Genomic DNA, 21,462 nt, shown 5'->3' on the forward strand with positions numbered 1-21,462 from the left:
GCACGGGGGACAGGGAATGGGGGTTGTGGTGAGTTCATCACAGGTTGTCTCTGCCGCTCTTCTTTCCCCACACCCTTCCCCTGCTCCAGTGTCCCTCCCACAGTCCTCCATGAACTTCTCCAGTGTGGGTCCTACCAATGGGCTGCAGTCCTTCATGAACTGCTCCAGTGTGTGTCCTTCCCATGGGGTCCAGTCCTTGAGGAACAGACTGCGCCAGTGTGGGTCCCTAGTGGAGTCACAAAAGTCCTGCAGGCAAACCTGCTTCAGCATGGGCTCCTCTCTCCATGGGTCCACAGGTCCTGCCAGGAGCCTGCTCCAGCGTGGGCTTCCCATGGAGTCACAGCCCCCTTTAGGCACATCCAGCTGCTCTGGTGTGGGGTCCTCCCTGGGCTGCAGTGGATCTCTGTTCCATCGTGAACCTCCATGGGCTGCAGGGAACAACTGGTGTCACCATGGTCTGCACCACGGGCTGTACAGGAGCCTCTGCTCCAGTGCCTGGAGCACCTCCTCCCCTTCCTCCTTCACTGACCTTGTTTTCTGCAGGTGGTTTCTCTCATATTCTCACTTGTCTCTCTTGGCTGCTGCTGTGCTGCGACTTTTTTCATCCCTTCTTAAATATGCTATCCCAAAGGCACTACTGCCGTTGCTGATGGGCTCAGCCTTGGCCAGCAGTGGATCTGTCTTGGAGCTGGCTGTCACTGGCTCTGTCGGACATGGGAGAATCTTATGGTATCTTCTCTCAGAAGCCATCCATATATTCAGGACCAGTAACACAGCAGATAAACTACAATGCATGGCACTTAAGAAACACTAGTAAGAACCTACACATTTTTAAATTGTCTTCTGTTACTAATCTCCAGAAGTTCTCATTGCACCCTCACCAATATTTACGCTTGATCCCCAGACATGTGTGTTACAGTCACATACCATCTTTGAGGAGCAAGGGTTTATCTGCTAATGCTCCACTGCGGTTGCAGATGTGCATCCTTCAGCTTTATTTGCACTTGCGTAGTTGTCTGTCGCCTGCCAGGTCACACGCTGGTGAGGAAGCCCCTGTGAGGTCATGTCCATACACCTGAGGAGGAAGTCCCTCCTGGTTGCATTCCGTAGTCAGTCCCTGGCTGGAGGGCAAATGACAGACTGTCCTGCTGGGTGGCTGCTCTGCCTGGCCGAGATGGAGATCATGATACATGCAGGTTGACTGCTGGCAGTGTCAGACCAGGCTTTGACTCTGTTTCCACTCAAAGATCTATTGTCGCTTTTACAAACATTCACACTTCTTTGATACTTCCTTTCAGGGAATATTGTGTCCAGTTCTGGGCCGGTCAGTTCAAGAAGGACAGGGAACTGCTAGAGAGAGTCCAGCGTAGGGCAACAAAGATGATTAAGGGAGTGGAGCACCTCCCTTATGAGGAAAGGCTGAGGGAGCTGGGGCTCTTTAGCTTGGAGAAGAGGAGACTGAGGGGTGACCTCATTAGTGTTTACAGATATATAAAGGGTGAGTGTCATGAGGATGGAGCCAGGCGACAACCAATGATAGGACAAGGGGTAATGGGTACAAACTGGAACACAAAAGGTTCCACTTAAATTTGAGAAGAAACTTCTTCTCAGTGAGGGTGCCAGAACACTGGAGCAGGCTGCCCAGGGAGGTTGTGGAGTCTCCTACTCTGGAGGCATTCAAGACCTGCCTGGACACATTCCTGTGTAACCTCATGCAGGTGTTCCTGCTCTGGCAGAGGGATTGGACTAGATGATCTTTCAAGGTCCCTTCCAATCCCTGACATTCTGTGATTCTGTGATTCCTTTTAATTGAAACGGTTTCAATGTGTCTGTTTTATGTTATTGTGCAGTTTGACTCACTGTGGGATATTGTGCTGTATAGAAATCTAAAAACTTTCATTTGTACGCAGTCATAGAAAACTATTTGTGCCTCGTTAGTCAAATTATGTAGGAATATTTAGAAATAACACAATGTATGTTAGTATAGGCTTGTCAGAAAGTGGTGTTATTCAGACTTTTAATCCTCATCTTTTATTTACAATATGTAGAGGCCCACGTATGTTGTCTATTTCATTTTATTTTCAGGTGTCATTCTATTTAAAAACTGGGAGATCAATCAAATAGTTAAGTAAACATCTTACCTGCTTCTGATTCTTTAAAATACATAATTTATTTTGTTGTTGTCCAATATGTTAAACCTCCTGAGCAGTCACTTCTTTCATCTTCATTTCCTGTATCCTACCTCCCAATAATCCTAGTTCATGTCATGTGAGGAGGAGCCTTGGACTTTGCTTCTTTCATAAAAGGTTGGGATAAACTCTGGTTTAAACTCCTCAGGATTTTTAAAAATTACTGCAGATTGCTGCATTTTGGCACATACAGCTTAAAAGCATGCAAATGATTTTTTTTCTTCTTTCCAGATGTGTGTGTTCTGAGCCTGAGAATCCCAGCAATGAAACGTTGCAGGTGTGGACGAAAATGAATATATCCGTGGAAAATATAGCATGGAGTAACCTTACAGTTTCTGTGAGTGTCTAAAAGCGATTTACGTGTGTGTGTGTATATATGTATATGTGTATAAAAAATAAATACCCACAAAGTACCAGTCTTCCTTAATATTTTTTGTCTGGTTTCTTTCTTAATTTGAACCGGTACTGTTTTCTTTAAAACTGTATGTTTTTGAACTCTCTTATTCCTCCCATGATGCTTTAAACAGTTGTAGTGGTTTGGTCCATGGCAGTAAGTGTTAATATAATAAATGTCTGCATGAGGTAGCCACTTTAATCCTGCTAGGCAGAAGAGTCTTCTTACTGAAGTGCAAATGAATATGATGAAGTGAACAAATAGGAGGTTGCTTCCTTCAGTTTTCTTGAAAGGATAAACAAATATTTTTAAGATGATGTGGAGATGGAATCTGCAGTTAAAATTTTATAGCAAACACATTCGATTAGTTTGATAGACATAGGTATAAAACTACAACAGAGCCAAATAAACTACCTAAATATTGGTTGGAAGAAAATATTTATTTAGAAATTGAAGTACTAAGCCCAGGAAAAGCACACTATCCAACATCAATTTTCAAGCTGACAAACATAAAAAAAGGAAGGGAAGAGGGGAGATACTTTGAGAAATAGAGTAGAAATTGTGTGAATATGAAGACATTTCTTCTTGGATACCTCCCAGCATTTTGACATCCTGAAATTATCAGTAATGGATACTATGGCTCTTCTGAAACAGACAGCAGACATTTTTTGACATTTCAGGATGAGGTACTGATGAATGAAAGAACCCCCCCTTTTTGGGATTGTGAAAGTTCTTAAGTGTGTTATTTTATTGAAAAGCTTTAAGTTAGATTGAATGTACTAAATGAATAAAACACAAGAACTTAAGTTTTTCTCTTTCCAGCAATGTTTCGAATATCATGGTGTGTTTCGTGGATCAGCGTGTAGCCATCATGGACCATATATTCCAGATGTTCTCTTCTGGTCTGTCATACTATTCTTTACAACATTTTTCCTTTCCTCTTTCCTTAAGCAATTCAAGACCAAACGCTATTTCCCAACTAAGGTAATTCTGATCAGAGACCATTGTTTTGATATGATAAATACATTAGTATAACTTAACAGAGTTGTTTTTTTTAATTCTGCTTTGAAACATTTTATTGAGGGATTTCTTTTAAGACACAGAAAGAAATTAAGACCAGAAAATTTGCTAATAATTCCAGAAATTAAGCTATTAGATATTAGAGTAAGTAAATTGGCTTCTGAAAATTCCATGCTTACTCTATACTTTCTTATGGTTACAACAGGATGTTCTAAACATTAGGAGACTTAGGCAGTCTGTCTCCCTATATTAATGGGTGTTCCCAGGTATCGTTTGGGGATATAGTATTGCTGCTGTTTTCCTCACCTAGCTGTACAGAGCAATTGATTGCTTTCCCCAAACTGCTGACATATGAAGGGTTCTGAGTAATTCCTCATGGGGTTACTGTTTCTAATAGAGGCTGGTATAATTATTACCCTTGGACTAATTTACGCAACTTCATTCCGCTAGCCAAAGTGAAGTGGTTGAATTTTCTCTAAACCTCAGCTCGTCCCTACAATGTGTCCCTAATGTTTAATGAAGTCACCTTGATAAACCACATCTGTTGCAAATTATGCCCCTCCTACCTATTAAAACATCAAATGTATAAATATTGATTTCTGAACAATTCAGTTATGTTATTGAATTAAGCTGCAAGAGACTAGCTGTCATGGCTCAGCCTCCCAGTAGGGTTGTGAGGAGAGGAAGATGAGGAAGGAGTTTTTTTAGATCATTTGTTGCTTGCAGTAGATAATTCTTAATGAAATAATTGGATGCACAGTTGTCCAGAATACTTACCTTCTGCAGCTTCATGCTATGCTGGCAGGCAGCTTAAATTTTAAAATAAAGGAGAAAATATATATGATGTTCAGTGATGTAGTATAGTATAAATAGACTTCGCTGTTCATAGGGGAGAATGTTGTATTTCTATACATGAAAATTATAATGATGAAAAAGCAAGTTAATGCAAGTCTTTTCTTTATAGGTACGTTCTACCATCAGTGACTTTGCAGTATTTCTGACCATAGTTATCATGGTTTTGATTGACTATCTTGTGGGAGTGCCTTCTCCTAAGCTTCATGTTCCGGAGAAATTTGAAGTAAGAAATGAAACCTTTTAAAAAAACTTAGTTTTTTAAATGCTTGCAGTTTCATAGACAGTAAAATGATTGAATTGTATAGAAACAGAAATTTATTTTTTTTTACTTACAATGTAGTTGCTAAATTAATCTCCCATTTCTGTTTTTGATGTATGTCTCATCTGACAGCAGAGACTATGCTTTACATTATAATATCACTGAAAAAGGAACATTCTTTTGTGCAAATGTGCAGATGTGAAGGAATGAAATTGATTTGTTTCAGTGTTTTCCATATAAGTGTCACATTCACATGTAACAGCTGAATCAGTCTTTTGGTCAAAGCCTTTGGGAAAAAAAATCTAAACACGTATTTAGGAGACTGTTGACCTGTTCATTGCAGGTTTTTAGCAATAAATTCTGCTTTTTATCTTAGTCATTTAGTTCTTGTTGTTGTTTGTTTTTTCAGCCCACCCGAAAAGACCGAGGATGGTTCATAGATCCTCTTGGAAGCAATCCTTGGTGGACACTCTTGGTAGCTGCTGTTCCTGCTTTACTCTGTACCATTCTCATTTTCATGGATCAACAAATAACAGCTGTTATTATAAACAGGAAAGAGCACAAGCTGAAGGTAAAAGTCTATTTCACAAAAATTTAATGTTTTGTAAGTCAAGTTCATTTTAAATCAGATTCATTCTGCAAATCTGTGAAACATTACCTAAAACTACTAAATAAATGTATATATTGATCTAGTATAGGAAAAAGTATAATTTTGTGGACACTCTCAAAGAATCTTAACTTTTGTAGTTATCTGTTATTTACCAGGTAAGTTATAAATATGGTATCGCATAAATAGGAAGCTTATCAAATGATTTGTTTGCTTAATTTTACAGAAAGGCTGTGGTTATCATCTTGATCTGCTCATGGTTGGTGTTATGTTGGGAATATGCTCTCTCATGGGCTTACCGTGGTTTGTTGCTGCAACTGTCCTGTCTATAAGTCATGTTAATAGCCTGAAAGTTGAGTCAGAATGCTCAGCACCAGGAGAACAACCAAAGTTCTTGGGAATCCGGGAGCAGCGAGTGACAGGATTGATGATTTTTGTCCTGATGGGGCTGTCAGTGTTCATGACCTCTGTATTAAAGGTAAAAGACAGTTTTTCAGAAACATTTGTATTTTCTTTGTGCTTTTGATTTTGGTATTGTGATTTAGCATTTCATTATGTTAGGAAGTTTTATTAAGTTAAGTAAAATATGCCTGGACTCATTCTCAAATTGCATTTTTAAGAACAGGTGTTAGTTGAATAGAAACTGGGTGGGGAAATGCAAGGAAATGAAATCTGAGAAAGCTAGAAGCGTAGTGAGTAGTGACAAAAACAAGCTTTGTCCATGTTATTTGATTTTCTTGCCAGCTATTTTTCAGTTTCTCAAGTCTATGTTATTTAAAATAGTTCTTCTGTAGGGTTGTTTTGGGGTTTTTTTTGAGTGCATAATGGAGAGGAAAGGAGCGTGATAAAGATATGAAGTTACTTGAGTGGAAGTAATATAATATAGCAGAAGAAACAAATATCTGGTTTGGAAAGTGATCATCAGAAGTGACACTGTTCACTTCTCCTTTTTCAGCTTATTAGACTTCCTTTGATGTTTAAAGTTTCAAGATTAGCTTATGCATCATCATGGTGTAGTAGAGATTTTACAGGTCTTATTGTGGCCTCAATTTACGCTGTCTCTTAATTGTGATATCCATAGTGCCCTTCTGAAGACTTTATTGGAAGAAAACCAATCAGTTCAGTTGGCTTTTTGCTCAGATTTGAGTAAAATCTGTTCAGCTTCTACTGTGTTGTTTCTAATCTAATAGTTAAAAGGAGAAATGAAAAAATTCTTTTTATTATCAGAATAGGAGATATGGTATAAATTGCATAATTGCTCATACCTCGAAAGAACTTTGTAAAAGTCTGTTTAAAGACAGATCACAAGTCTGTCTTCACAAAAAGATTGCTTCTAATGGCTGTTTAAATTTGGATAATGGGAAGAAATAAGCCTATGAACACACAGCTATAGTTTAGTAATTAGAGCTACATATTATAAATTCTTAATAGTTGACTATTTGTATGTTTAAACAATGTAAAGGTCTGAAAACAATAAAGCAGTAGCAGTTATTAGAACAATAAAGCAGTAGCAGTTATTAGAAATTAGTTTAGATTTCACAGTCTCTGGTTGGAAAGCTACCAAGAGCTCATATAATCAGAAGCAGAAATATTGGAATAGATGTATTGTTGCTCAAAAGCAAAAGATAAAAGTGCTGATTACTGAAGCTAGATGTTTACTCCATGTTTTGACAGCTGATTCTTAGAAACTAATACTCTTATTTTTTATGGAACCAAGGGTATTAGGAATGAAAACGTTACTATTTGCTCTTTATGAAATGTTGATAGCCTCAATGCAATGCCTATCAGATAGCAATGTAAAGCAGCATACTTAGCATTAATGGACATTGTGGTTACAGCCTAAAAAATTGAATGAATGGGCAGCCAAGACTGAACTACTTTTTAATCTGGGTAATAGCCTTGTTTTTTTGCTGCTCAATTATGCATATATTTTCTCTATAAATAAAGAGCTTCCACTTTTTCAGATTTCACTTAAGTAAAATATAAAGTAAAAAATAACTTGGTCCATCTCTTTCAGTAACATGCTATGTTATGCCATGTTGATGACACAAGTAACTGTGGGTGTTTTTTCCTCCCCAGTTTATTCCAATGCCAGTTTTGTATGGTGTCTTTCTTTACATGGGAGTATCTTCGTTAAAAGGCATTCAGGTAAAATCTGATGTTAATGAGGAATTTGCTGTTGTTTAACACTAAATGAAAAGGAAACAGTAATACATTACTTTTTCTGATCAAAAATAAGCCTAGTCCATATTGTCTGAATAGCATGTTGGATAACTTCCTGAGTGTTGTGTTCAGATATTTGTTCCTACCGTGTTGTACCTTCACTTCTCAGTTCTTTTGCATTTATTCTTTTGGCAGTATAGCCGGGCAACAAATTTTCTGAAATATTCTGAAATTATGTAGTAGTAATGAGAGGTGGGAAAAAACCCAACAAAACAAAACAGCCCTCAGCCCCATCCTCTTGAATGTTCAGTGCTCTTCATTAGTATTTTGTTTGGTATTAGCTTCTGTTTCTGGAGTCCTTTAAAAATCTTTATTTCCTTCTGGAGGGGAAGAAAACAATTAACTGAAGGATGATTTTATTTTTCAATGCAGTTTTTTGACCGTATAAAACTGTTTGGAATGCCTGCCAAACATCAACCAGACCTGATTTATCTCCGTTATGTGCCACTCTGGAAGGTCCATATTTTTACAGTTGTTCAGCTCACTTGTCTAGTTCTGTTGTGGGTGATTAAAGCCTCTGCAGCTGCTGTTGTTTTCCCTATGATGGTAAGTTATCTGTTTTACAAGTTAATAATTTTCCAAGAGTACGTGCATCATCCAGCATCCCTTCAGAACATATTTGCTGCCTTAAGAAAGGAGTGGGAAAGAAACAAAAGAACATGTAGTAGAAGCTGTTCATTTTTGAAGCACAAGGACTTTTCATTTCCTGAAAATAAGCAATTCAGTTGTGAATAGCTGTTGAAAATGGAAATTAATTTAACTTTGTGGTAAGATAAATTAGTACTACAAAAAATACTTCAGTTAAAGATTTTGAATGTACTGAAAGCACGTGTGTGTTTTTGTTGATTTAAATAGCTTAATATAAATGATTGAATTTCTGGTTCCCTTAAGGTTCTAGCCTTAGTGTTCATTCGCAAGCTTATGGATTTGTGTTTCACCAAAAGAGAGCTCAGCTGGCTCGATGATCTTATGCCAGAAAGTAAAAAGAAGAAAGAAGATGACAAAAAGAAAAAAGAGAAGGCAGTAAGTGTGAAATCAATAAAACTAAGCATGTTCTAAATGACTAGAAAATACTCAGTGAGAACTTTAAGCGGCCTGAGCATATGACCTTATATACCAAATACACATTTTGAAATTCTTTATTAATGAGATTTAATGCTAAAGGAGCTATTACTGGCAATTGAGGAAAAGTCACTGTTTCAATTATGCTATTATGAACTATGACTCTTATTTGTGATTAAAATTAACAATTAAAGTGGAAAGAAGCCATTTTTAGCACAAAATGTGGTTTTGTCTTTCGTCAGGTTAGAAGGTGGGTATGAATGGGAGAGAAAAGCAGTGGCATAGGGATCTCTACCCTGTTTACATTAATCATGAAACTGTTCACCATATCAGGGACATTTTTCTTGTGTGTGTTTGCAGAGCTGTAGTTAAAACCAACTGTTAGTTACCAGTAATACAGTAATATAGTATGTATAACTTCTTCATAAATGTCGTACCTAACTGTAAACCAGCTAGCTGAATTCCTTACAAAACTGGTAACACCCTCCTTCCCCACTCCCCCATTTCCCCTACGTGGATAAAATGCTTCTGAGGAAAAAGGTCTTAAACTAGATCTCCTGCATTCAACTCCCATACCTACAGGGAAACACCCCTTACCCTATGAAAATTAGCAGTCAGCATGAGATACTCTTTTGATTTCTGTTGCATGAGTAATGTTATAAACTTCTAACTCACAATTTACAGGAAGCAGAGAGAATGCTTCAGACAGGGGACAATGAAAGTGTACATCTTGCATATGGAGAAGCAAATTTGGATTTTCCTGTAAAAACCCTAAAATACAGGTATAATAAAATGTCCCCCTTTAAGAGTTTTTGTATCATATGCTGTGATTTGGTTTATGTTAAGTTGGTTGTTTATGAGTGGAATTACTTTTTTCTCTCAGTCTTGTAACTCGACCATGGTTAGGAATTATGAAGGTATATCTGACAGTGGTATAGAAGCATTTTTATGTTGCATTGTTCTTTAAAACTGCATCTTAATTATAAGTTTACATGACCATCTTGAACAGATCAGATGACTCAATTTCGACCAGCTGTACTCAAGGTGAAGAAGCTTCCTTGGTCAGTTTTTGTGGAATACTTGTGTGTTACTGTGCATGAAATACTGAGTATTAAGCAACTAATAGCATCAGTTGAGCTGTGTGTTTACCAGCCACTTGGATTTTTCAGATAAAGTCTTAAGTGTGCAGTTCTTTGTTTATTTAAGTGAGGGCTAAAGTCTATGATTTCTGTGATATAAAAAAAGCTTTTTACAGGCAGCCATTTTTACTTCAAAAGGTCATTTTCTAAAAGTAAATGTGAGGACAGGATTACCAGTTCTCTTCCAGAAAAGGAAGTGCTAGAATTTTGCTGATGGAAAGTTCCTTCAGCACTGGAAGGTGCTTTGCCTCAGTACATCTCTCCCTGACCGAGGACGTATTCAGCTTAGTTGTTGGGTATTCAACAACTGTTCAACACACCCAGAAGATGTGACAGATAAGAGCTTGCCATTTTTTTTTCTCTCTGATACTACAGGCTCCTAGCTTAAAAACTGGCTTTTCTATGTATCTAGGGTAGTATCAGGTCTACCCAGATCTGAGTTGGGAAGAGACAGATTTTTGGATTAGACATATTCCTGCTGAGTGCTACTGTCTACTCTTAAGAGCAGCCTTAATCAGACTTTAGCAACGCAAATGCAAATGCTAAAGCTTTTTTAAAAAGAAGTTTGAGTTGCTAATCGCTCTCACAGTAGAACTGTGATTTCATCAACTGTGTGCATGTGTGTTTGCTATATATTTCACTGTCTTGCATCTTGTCGGGATTCCTGAGGAAAAATGGCTTTGAAATATTTCTGTGCAATTTGAAGAACTCTTAGAGGTACCTTGGGGTAGATTCTGAAGCTTAAGTATAGAACAGAACAGAAGACGTGCCTATAGACAACACCCAAATCTGCTGTACGTATAAATGTGTGGAGTGGAAGGTGGGGAATAGATTTTGGAAGCTTACCATCTGCGAGGGTAAACTTAACTTCTGCAGGACTGAAGGGGATGGTGGCAAAAAAACCTTGAAAAATGTCTACTAAGGCTCTGCAAGAAAAAAAATAACTTGATATCTGTCTAGAATGTTGGGACTTCTAGATTTATATTAGTTTTAAATCTCAATTGAGTTACCATTTTCAAAATTTTATTAACATCTGCTCTTTTGCCCTTGGTTACTTCTTGGAAACAAAATAATTCTGATTTATGAAAGCCGTAGCAGAACAGTGTAATTCATTTCATTATTTCTAAGCATGCAAAATAATTTTCTAAAGTTACAGGTAATTTAGAAATGAGATAACTGTCAAATATTCTCAGTGTCTCAGTGGTATCTATGTGAAAAACTTTTAAGATGCTGTGTGATTAAGGCAGTGCTGGTGAGTTTTCGGATTTTTGATGAAATACGTTTTTAAGATAACTCAATTTGTGGCTGTGTAAATATTGAAAGAAAGCACAACTGATGTGAATGATGAGTGACAATAAGTATAATGCTGTTGCAAGGTATTGAATACTAACCAGACAGTATGTTTATTCTTTAGCGTTGATCCCTCAGTTGTAAACATATCTGACGAAATGGCCAAAACTGCACAGTGGAAGGCTCTTGCCATGAGTACTGAGAATGCCAAAGTAACCAGAGCTAACCTGAGGTAGCTATAATTACTCACGCATTTTCTAACTATGATCATGTGTTTAGCAGCTAATAACTGTACTTGTATTTCTTGAAATGTATGTCAGAAAAGTGAGCATACATGGTTTGAAATCTGCTTTTTGCTTTTGAGGAACTTGAATTTGAACTTAATTTTTGCTCTTTACTCTGAAGTTAAACAATTTCTATGAGGAATTCCAATTATTTGATTGAATACGTTATTACAATTTTAAACTTACTCTTTGTTTGCTTAATACAATTGTATGCTACGCTGATGGGTTTAGGATTTCTAAAAGCTTTGCTAGAGAGTGTAGCACGGGAATTGTTTGATCCTGAAGGTTACAAATGCCAGTGAGAATAAAAGGTAAGTCCAGCACTTTCATTGATTATGCTGCCCCGGGATCTGCCCCTTGTTTTTGTGGGTTGGTTGGTTTGTTTTTCCCCAGCTCACTTTTAATCTCTGAAACTTAAACCTGGCTCAGATATTATCTTCACTGGATATGAAATATATTTGAATGAAGTACTGGACAGAGTAGGAGTCCTCAGTGCTATGAACATTTCCTGTAAGCTGACATGCATCTTCTGTGATGCCCAGGAGCATCTTTCTCAGTGAGCTCCCCGTCCAACAGGAAAGTCTGTGTGCAATGATTTACTCTGCTGTTCCATTCTAGTTTCTTCCCTGTCGGGCCAAATCTTCTAAGAGTAACAAATGAAGTGCTGAATATTTATATGGAATATCCCCAACTTGCTGGAAGGCTTGTAATTTGTAGAGACTGTTATCTGCAGATTCTTCCATCATAATGCAACTATTGCTTAGTAGTTTTTAGGTAGGAAAGAGGGGAGAACAGCCCCGGTTGACTCAAAAAACTAAGCTTATGTACTCCTGCTGTCTGTACATGCATCTTACTTTGGTTGATCCCTTTCAGCCACATCTGTCAAAGGAAGAGAGGTTTCAGGATATGAATTTGTCAACTTTTGTGTAAGGTTACATGTCTGCGGAAGAGTTGGTGGTGAGGGAGTGTTCATGTGTCGTTGTCCAAGCTATCTGGTACTGTCGAGCTTGCATCATGGAAACAGGAGGAGTGACTGGCCACTTAGCATTTGTGTATCATCTGTTTATTCAGCACATGCTTTGCTCCAGACTAGGCGTGGAAATACACTTTGTTTTGTCCAGACAGTAGGTCAGCCAAGGGTGATGAAGACAACAGAACTTGGGGGTATTGTAACAGGAAAAGCAGTGAGACTGGCAATAGTATTTATAGATGAGATCTTGGTGATTCCTCTCTTTAAGCTTGTACTACTCCTGTAAATAGTAAATAGTATTCTAACAATCACTAGAATGTAATAGAAATACATCACCGTAAAAGTATCCTTACATAAATACTTCAAATGATCATTGTTAAGTATAAAATGTTTTAAGTTAACCTTTACTAAAGTGAACCAGAACTTAAATTTTCCTCTTTGCTTTCAAACAGCCCTGAAAAACCAGACAGTGTGAAAATAAATGTGGAAGATGCACCTGTTGTGAAATACGTGGATGCCGAAACATCTTTATAGAGGGGAGTTGCGTATATTTGTGTGTGTATTTATATCACTTTAGGATATTATACCATTGAAGTGTGATTTCCAGTTTAAAGAGCAATGTGTATTTAATTCTGCCATTGTTTAGGGCACTGTAGATATGCTTGCATAATGAGAAGATTTTCCTACGAATGAGTGGTAATCACACTTCAGCTATTTATTTTATTGGAAATTTTATTTTCATTTTTAAATAGGAAGATTGTAATGAATGCTTATTATTTTCAATAATCAGTATGGGCATAAAAGTCAAATCAGCTTTTGCTGATTATTACTGGTCCACATTGCTTAGAATTTTGCAATACCTCTGTTTGTAATGTGCGCTATAGAAGTTTGTTTTCTATGCAGGCAATTACTGCTTGTTTTTGCAGGGTATACTTTTTTTGTTATTTCATAGAACGAATATTAATGTGCTGTGGACAAGAACTACTGTATTTTGTGTCTCCACTACATGCTAGTGTTTTCTGGATTCCATCTCCTATTTTACAGAAGTGGCCTAGAGCCCTAAGTCAGGTGGTGAGCTAATTCTTAAAATACATAAATACCCTGTTCTGCTACTTTTTTTTTTCTTCACTCTTTATTTTCATTATTGTCCAGTAGCAGTATGAGTGCAGTAATTGTAGTTACAGTCCCAACTCAGTATTTGCCATTCTGGACACTCCATATTTACACAATATGAATTGGATTTACAGACAGCAATTTGGTCTATAGGAAGTTATACATACTTACCACACTAGTACTCTTGAATTCTATTGTTCCTGTTTTTACTTACAGTTTTGCATCGATTTTCAGGGTCTGATTTACTCAGCTCTAAGACTGAAACTTTAGAGTATTTCATGTCCTCATCAAATATCTTTCTTGCATAATTGATTTTTAAATTTACCTTGTATTTGATTAAATTAGCTGTAGTTTAATTCTGTAATAGGTTTATGATCAGTATTATTTTATGGGTTACAAATTGCTTGTGATATTTGTGTGTACAGTTCTGATCCTCTCCATTGTAAAGGGCATATATGATAGCACACCAACTTATTTTTAAACGTTTTATTTATTTTAATTAGTATAAATTTTTATCATGTAAGATGATTTGAAAAAATAAATATTCATTTATTAAAGTAAATGGGATTTTGGGGGGCTTACTGATAAAGATGCAGTCAGTGCGTTTATTGTACTTACATTTTCAAGTTCTAGTGTTTAGCATTATAATATTTGAAATAATGAGAATTTTATGTATAAATGAAAATCCTGATCACTTACCTGCACAGTTTCCATTATTAATATTTTTTGCCTTATGCCTTAGTTTTTTGGCTTTAATTTCTCAAAGATTTCTTTACATTCTGAATTGCCACCAGCCCTGTCTGGATTTATTACAGTGGCTTTAATTAGAATCTGTGCTCATTTAAAAACAGAAGAGGCTCTTTGCTTAGTTCCGCTTTTAACAAAATTGGGAGTTTTACCATGGACCATGTGGTAAAATTCTCAACAACTGCAAAAGCAGCAGATTCTGGAAGAGGGCAGAGTTCATCTGAAAATACCACTTGAGGTAGAATTTTGGTGCTCTTCAGCCAAGTGTCACTTGGAGACAAAATAATTGTACATTACAGAAACAAAGCAGTCAGTGGGAATAAAAAGAAATACTTAAAAATAGCATTTAATTTACATGGACTGTTACTGTTCCCTTTGAATATATATTTTTTTTTTCATTTGGCTGAATTCTGGGAAGACTGTTTAAAGAAAGTAACTCATAGGGTACAGCAAATACAAATAATGCTACCTGAACTGTCGTAACAAAGGCTCAGGTCAGTGGCAAAGCAAGTGAGGTCTGCATTACCGATTTGACTCCTACTGTGTAATGACCTGTATTGATGTTCCCTTATTCTTGGAGCTGTAGCTTGTGCCTTAGCTTGAGTACGCACTCTTTCAGAAAATACCCATGTTTTCCCTCTAGTCAAACTGAGATAAAGTGAAACTATAGCAGATGGTGTCCCAAAACTTTTCTGCATTATTAAAAAAAAAGTACTTACAAATTAGTTGTTGACTCCTCAGTAGCTGTTGCAGAATCAGAGGGAAGATATTTTGGGCAGTTTATGTAGTGTTATCCACAATACATTACTTCTGTGTTAGTCTTCCCAGTAGTATTTTTACACTTCATGTTCACAGTCCTGCAACAATTTCCAAAGACCCAAAAAATTACTATAAGCCTCTTAGAATTTTTTTTTTTTTTTAACTCTTTAATGCTGGAAATCAGGGTTCCCTGGTGCTACACACCTCGTGTCTGGCTTCTACTTCAGAAGGGTTAAGTTTTGGTCAATATTACAGGATGTGGCTATTTTTTGAGTAAAGATTAAAGGAAACAAAACCAAAGCCCTGCAAGTCTCATCACAGTATTTATGTAATTTTAATTTTAATTGTGTAGATATTTTAAACGGTGCCAGGAATACCATGACTTGCAAAGCAGTTTACAGTGACCTTTAGTTCCAGTGTTCTTGGTCAGTAGCATGTTGTGCTTGCACTTTTTTTCCATATGAATAGAAGAAGGTCTGGTACTAAGTGCATAAAAGCCCGTTGATATTCTATGGTTAAGTGACTCGCTGCTCATTTTACACCTTCTCTGCTTTAAAATCACACAGAGTATTAAAGTAAAACAGCTAAGGATGTAATTTACTGTATGTAGATATACGTATTGCCTTAACAGTTGCAAAAGAGCAGTGATAATTGCTGTGCACTGATTCATTTAATGGGGGTTAAGCCCTGTAAAAACTACGCCAATGTTTTTCCATTCCAACAGTCAGAGGAAAATAAACAGCCCTGCACTTTTCTTTAGATGCCTTGATTTCCCAGAATGGAGCTTAATGCTACTGTGTATCTGGCTGCAGAGCCACCTCAGGAAGTCCCTCCTTTTTTTTTTTTTTTTTTTTTAATTTTTCTAATTTATTTATAAATATGAATGTTTACATAAAGTGTAGGTCTTAATTTTGACCACTCCATTTAAATTATCATCTAAAATATTTCATTTGAAGTGCAGTCTCGTGTTTAAATTATATTCTACAAAACTCATTCTTAGTATTTTCTTATGTATTACAATGACATGCTTTTCATTCTGTTTACATATGTCCAAGTCAATTATACTTTCTTCCTAGAATAATTTTGCAGATATAATATCTTATGATTCAGTGAAATGTTCCAAATTGCCAAGCTCTCATCATAAAACCTGTTAGGGTTTTGGTGCCCTGGTGGGGGTTTTTCAACCAAATGTCTTGGCCGTTTTTTCTACATTTAATGAAACTTCTCCCATAAACGTAACCATTTCCTTCACCTGCATCTCTGTCTTTCCATTGTAACTTCTGAATTTGTGCCCTTTGCAAAGGCAGGTTTGACAGGCTGTAAGATGTATCTGTAACAAATAGGTGTCATGTCGCGGAGCCTGCACTGTTTTGATGGGTTGTCTTGTACATACATTCTGTAAATCATAAGGTAAACGGTTCATGATTTTCAGTTCACAAATGTAGTCTGTTAGATGAGCACCACAATGCTTTTAGTTTTCTTTTTGCTTTATGTGATTAGTAATGTTTTAATTACTCATCTAGGTCAAATTCATTATCAAGTACAGTACAAATGTGTGAAATACTTTGTTTATACCAACAGTAATTTATTTTACGGCTAATTTTAAAGACTAGAGGCACACACAGCTTTGAGTCAGCATAAAAGTAGTGCTACAAAGCAAATTTCTTGGTAATTTTAAGTCGATTTTATTTTGTAACATTTTTAGTGAAAACTTGTAGGACTTCTTAGTTGGCATAGAAGTTAATCTAAAGACACTTTAATATTCAATTTAGTATCTGTTGACTTTTATTTGGAATAATGAATGTGTTTTGAAAAATCAGTACTTTTCTAAATGATTTTATTGGCAGGATGCATCATTTTAAATATTTTTCTTTGTCTTGTTGCTGATATTCCTGTGCATAGGTGTCTTCCAGGGCTCAGCATCTGTAGCTGAACTACAGTTTTGATTTTAATACTGATTATTTCAAATGCAATTACATGCTCTACGGTTCGAATTTTTTATGACTGCTTTTCTAGTTACAGTGATGTTTTCTTACTCTACAACACAATCCAAAGCAAATGAAAACATTATTCCAAACGTGGACTCAATATTCAGTTTATACAGAAAACACAACTCTCAGACTTGTCTTCGACGTGAAAGATCCAGCCTTTGTTGTTTTAATTACACCGCTAGAATAAAATTATCTTTTGTATCGTTTCGAAAAAGTTGGTAAAAGCAATAAAAATCTACTGAACTATACGGTGGGTTTTTGCTCTTTTCATTAAATGCACGCAGGGGGGCGGGGGGTGCAGCGCTCGGACCCTTCGGGAGGCGGCTGGGCCCTCCTGGCCCGGCCCTGGCGTCCCTGTCTCCATGGCGACGGCCGCCGGCGTCAGCGGTTGCTAAGGCTTCCCGGGCGCTTCCCAGCACGGCGGTTTGCGATTGGCCGGGAGCCCGGCTCTTTCCGAAGAAGGTGGGACGCGATTGGCCGCGTGGTGCGCGGTGGCGCCGATCGCGGCGGGACGGAGCGTCGCCGGACGCCGAGCGGAGGTTGCGCGGGGGCTTGAGTGCGGCGGGGCGGGGGGAACGGCCCGGCGGGCGGGAAGGGGACCAGCACTGTTCGTCTCCTCTGCGGGGGGTGGTTGGTTGCCCCCTCCCCGGGACTGGCCTCTGAGGTAGCCCCGGCGGGGTGGGCGAGGGCTCGCGTGGGGGCTGGGGGGACGACAGAGGTGACAAAACCGGGCTGCTGCCTTCTGAGCCTGCCCGGGTTTTGTCACAGAGCTGCCGGGTGATCATCACATACTTCAGCCGCGGCATAATTTAAAGTCACGGAGTGGTGAAGGTTCCAAACTTGACGCTGAAAATGTCAAAAGGAAACGTTAGCGTTTGGGAATGTACGTAAACATGCAGCTTGGCATAAAACACTTCAAAAAAAATCAAGTGATGAGCCAGGCCTGCTTAGTTCTGAATAAGATATGAAAGCTCCAGGTAGTTAATCTCTGTGCTTCTTAATGAAGCCCGGTTCGTGCCAACTCGAGAGTGCGCCTCGGTCCTGAACCTTGCCTGACAAACCAGGAGTGACGCCTCTAAAATAAGGGTTACCCTGTCCCCATCCCTCCCCCTTTCCTCCTAATAACGCCTTTCCCAGCCCTGCACCTTTACCAGCGCTGTGCCTTCAGAATTCTTCAGTCTCTTGTGATTCCCAGAGGCTGTAAGTCATGGCAGCACAGTTCCCTGAACAGTCCTGCCTGGCAGCAAGGGGGCAGAGGATGGATTTCACAGAGCTAAACTATGTATTATCCGGGGGTTGACAGGGAGCTGCTTGCTAGACCTCAGAAATCCTCTTTTTGTTTTCCTGCATCTGCGAACTGCAGATTAACATGGTAGATTTAGGCAGAATCTACAGATGAACTTCATGATCCGGAAAATAGCTTGGAGACTTCCATAGCAGGGGTTCTGGAATCTGAGAACGGGCCTGGCCATTTATAGCTCTACTGGAACAGGGGTGGTGCAGAGCGAAAAGAAACAAAACCCCAAACCAACCAACCAACCAAACCAACAGCAACAAAAAAACAAACCAGCAGTGGCTTGAATATCCCAATTTGTTGGAAAAACATAAATCTCATGTTGGATCCCACTTAATCTTCAGAGAACCTTCACAGAAGATATTGAACAAAATATTTGAGGTAAGTATATGTGTGCAGAAGTTTTCATGTATAGCAAACAGGCAGGTTTCCATATTGATATACTCAATAAAATCTGTAAGTAGTTTGCGGTGGTAGATTTGTCCTCTAACACGTCCTTCTGGTTTTATTTACTCTGGGTTTTGTTTTCACCTTCTGAAGCTTTCTGTGCTTGTGTCATCTGAGACAGATACTAGACTGGGCCACAAATCAAGTCTGGAGTGGTAATTCCTTTGTCTATCATTTCTGATCATGTGAATCCTTTCCTTTCTGACAGGGTTCTGGGAGCAATTCTTGTCCTATCCTGCATGCCAGTGCTATCTGAATGCATCTCTCTTCCTATGTAATTGAATTAACATAACTAATTAAATCTAATTATTCTCAGTTAAAATGAATTAGCTAATATTGCTCTCATTTCATTGTTTTAAATGGAATTCAATAAGACTCTACACTGTAAATACATTTTTCTTTCAATATGTTTCTGTTCTTTTAAAGAGTTGTCTGATCCCAATCTTTTTCTGGCACAACCTAAGTCAAATGTGAGCGTTATTTGTCTCTCATACGTTACTCATGGGGCTTGCTTAATAGCTGGGGAATAGTTATGAGGGTAGTTAATAGCCTGGCAACATGGAAATTTCTGCTGGCATGAATAAAGAAGAAACAAGGAGGAAGCGGGGGGGGGGAACTTATTCAGTGGTTTCAAGAAAGTCAAATAACTGTGAGAATAGGTAAGGAAATATTTCAATGCCTGTTTTCTCTCAGGTTTATGGCTGATACAATGAAAATGGGGGGTTTCCTCCTTTTGCCTACCCCTCACTCAGGGTGTGGTGGTAATTCACCTGCCTGATTTAACGACTGGCTGCTGATAAAAGGGTTTTCTGCTCTTCTTTCTCTATTTACAGCTGTGCATTCCTGCCCTCTGCCTTGTCAGCAGAGATACTCATCAGGGCTCTGTAACAGTAAGCTAAATTGGTAGAAAATTAACTATATAAAGGGGAGGCATGTTGTTTTCTGCCTGTTTAGCTGTCTAAAGTGGCTCAGGTTTGGCTCAGATCAGCTGAAGAAGTAGAGAGGAGTGGCTGAGGTTGGGAAGGGGAAGGAAATGGGAAAGGATGCACCATTTTCACCATCAGCTGGTTGTTAATTGGTTTATCTCTGTAGTAAAACTGATGTGCACAACACCTTAAGCTGCATGGACAAATGCTCCTTTCTGCATACTGTACCTGTCCTTGTGCAGCAGAAGCACTTGAGGACAAGCTATAAGGTAATCAGGGTTAAAGCAGGAGAGATTATTTGTAACCTGAATCAGGTTTCCCAGTCCGAGGAGCCGTGTACCTGTGGTGAGAGGTTGTGCAGGGTCAGTTTGTGGCTAGGGCTGGCCTCTGTTGGAGTGCTTACTGACGCGTGCTGGCTTACGGGCCTCTATGGAATAGAGAGGTGACCTCAGGGTGAGTCCTCAGAGCTGGGTGAGGGCCGTGTCCTCGGGTGAGCTGCACCCCTTTGTTATCGGACAGCAGTGAGGGGAATTGGGCTTGATATTTGCCAGGTTCGATTTTGTACAGGGACATTTGGCTCTGTAGTGGTAACAAACCTTTAAAATAGTAGTCAGCTGTTATTCTGTTTCATCTTCACTAAGGTACCACAAACAGCAAAAGCATCGGACTGGCAGCCTTAAAGCAAAGTTGGTCTACAGCTGGAAGAGTTTGTAAATAATCACAAAAAAACCAGCAATTTTGTATTAAATCCTAGCCATACTGAGAATCCTGCTGTTTATGTTTTAGAGGTTTATCCCAAAGATTGCTTTTATTTTTAATTGGATGCTGAAAATTTTAACATTTAACTGTACTTAACTTGTATTAATTTGTATATTAACTTGTATTAACTGTATTTAACAAGTTTTGTGTGTGGTTTTGTTTAGAGATTCTTTAATTGGTTGAAATCTGTTTTTTTGTACACACACTCACCAGCAAGTTGATAATTTGTGAGTTTCACAGTATTTCTTAGTGTACAAATGTGAGGTGATGATTGCATCATGTCATGCCTCAGTAATATGCCAAATGGATTTGGGTATTCAGGAGAGGGTATAAAATACAAATACCATTAAAACAATACATGGAAATTTTTGCTCATGAAGATTCTTAAATGTACTTAGCAAGGTGCTTTGCTTCTCTTTTACTGCTTTTGAAGCAAAGGAAATAAATTAATTGGACCACCTTTGATTGGTTTAATCTGAATTCAGGATTTTTATCTGCTGACTGGTAGAACAGATCTTGTTTATATTTATTCCCTGTAGAGAACCGGTACAGCAGAATTGTTCTGAGGTGTTTTTTAATAACCCTGTTGAGTGGATGCTTGGAGGAAGGAGGAGGAATTTCTTGGGGATCCAGATCAATCATTCTCTATGGGGAGATGGGTGGTAGGATAAAGGCTCGTTCAGAAGAATAGAAATGGATGAACTGGGCTTACAGGCCACTTGCAAGAGTGAGTTAGTACAGTGCATGGGCCTATGTTGTCAACAGTTGCATTTTGGGTAGTTCTGTGTCTAATTTTTGGTTGAGAAGCAGCAGCTTCTGGTAGTTTATGGTGCTTTTGTTTCCTGCCAGTTTTTTTTCTTCTTTGCTTTTAGAGGAAGAGGAATAAAAATCAATAGCAGAGGAATTCTACACTGCACAAGAGAAAGGGGAGGCTGTCATCTCTCATATGGACAATCCTATTAAAAAGACACCAGAGGGAAAACCCAAACGGTCCATGTTTAGTGAATAGTAAAATGGGTAGAAAGGATCAGACAGTGGAATTACATCCTTGTGTTTTTTTTAAATCCAAAGTGCTCTATCAATATGCTGCAGGTGTATGCGCTTCTTTGGGATCATTCTTCAGCCCTGGCCTCC

General features: G+C 38.3%; 1 protein-coding gene across 8 annotated transcripts in view; it reads left to right on the forward strand.

Moving 5' to 3' along the window:
- SLC4A7 (solute carrier family 4 member 7) overlaps positions 1–17,150 on the forward strand; it is a 95,548-nt gene extending 78,398 nt beyond the window's left edge. For 4 of the 8 annotated variants that reach the window (XM_082046725.1, XM_082046731.1, XM_082046727.1 and 1 more), the window contains 11 exons: positions 2,421–2,526; positions 3,406–3,567; positions 4,568–4,681; positions 5,127–5,288; positions 5,551–5,802; positions 7,404–7,472; positions 7,920–8,093; positions 8,439–8,570; positions 9,294–9,391; positions 11,163–11,270; positions 12,745–17,150. In XM_082046725.1, coding sequence (XP_081902851.1) covers positions 2,421–2,526; positions 3,406–3,567; positions 4,568–4,681; positions 5,127–5,288; positions 5,551–5,802; positions 7,404–7,472; positions 7,920–8,093; positions 8,439–8,570; positions 9,294–9,391; positions 11,163–11,270; positions 12,745–12,826 — 1,459 coding nt within the window. In that variant the 3' untranslated portion in view covers positions 12,827–17,150. Of the gene's footprint in view, positions 1–2,420; positions 2,527–3,405; positions 3,568–4,567; positions 4,682–5,126; positions 5,289–5,550; positions 5,803–7,403; positions 7,473–7,919; positions 8,094–8,438; positions 8,571–9,293; positions 9,392–9,618; positions 9,671–11,162; positions 11,271–12,744 lie in introns of all 8 variants that reach the window. The other 4 variants (XM_082046728.1, XM_082046732.1, XM_082046730.1 and 1 more) reach the window with 2 other exon arrangements.
- The last annotated feature ends 4,312 nt before the right edge of the window (positions 17,151–21,462 follow it).

Source organism: Streptopelia decaocto, assembly GCF_964273445.1.
Source record: "Streptopelia decaocto genome assembly, chromosome: 2".
Classification (NCBI taxonomy): domain Eukaryota; kingdom Metazoa; phylum Chordata; class Aves; order Columbiformes; family Columbidae; genus Streptopelia; species Streptopelia decaocto.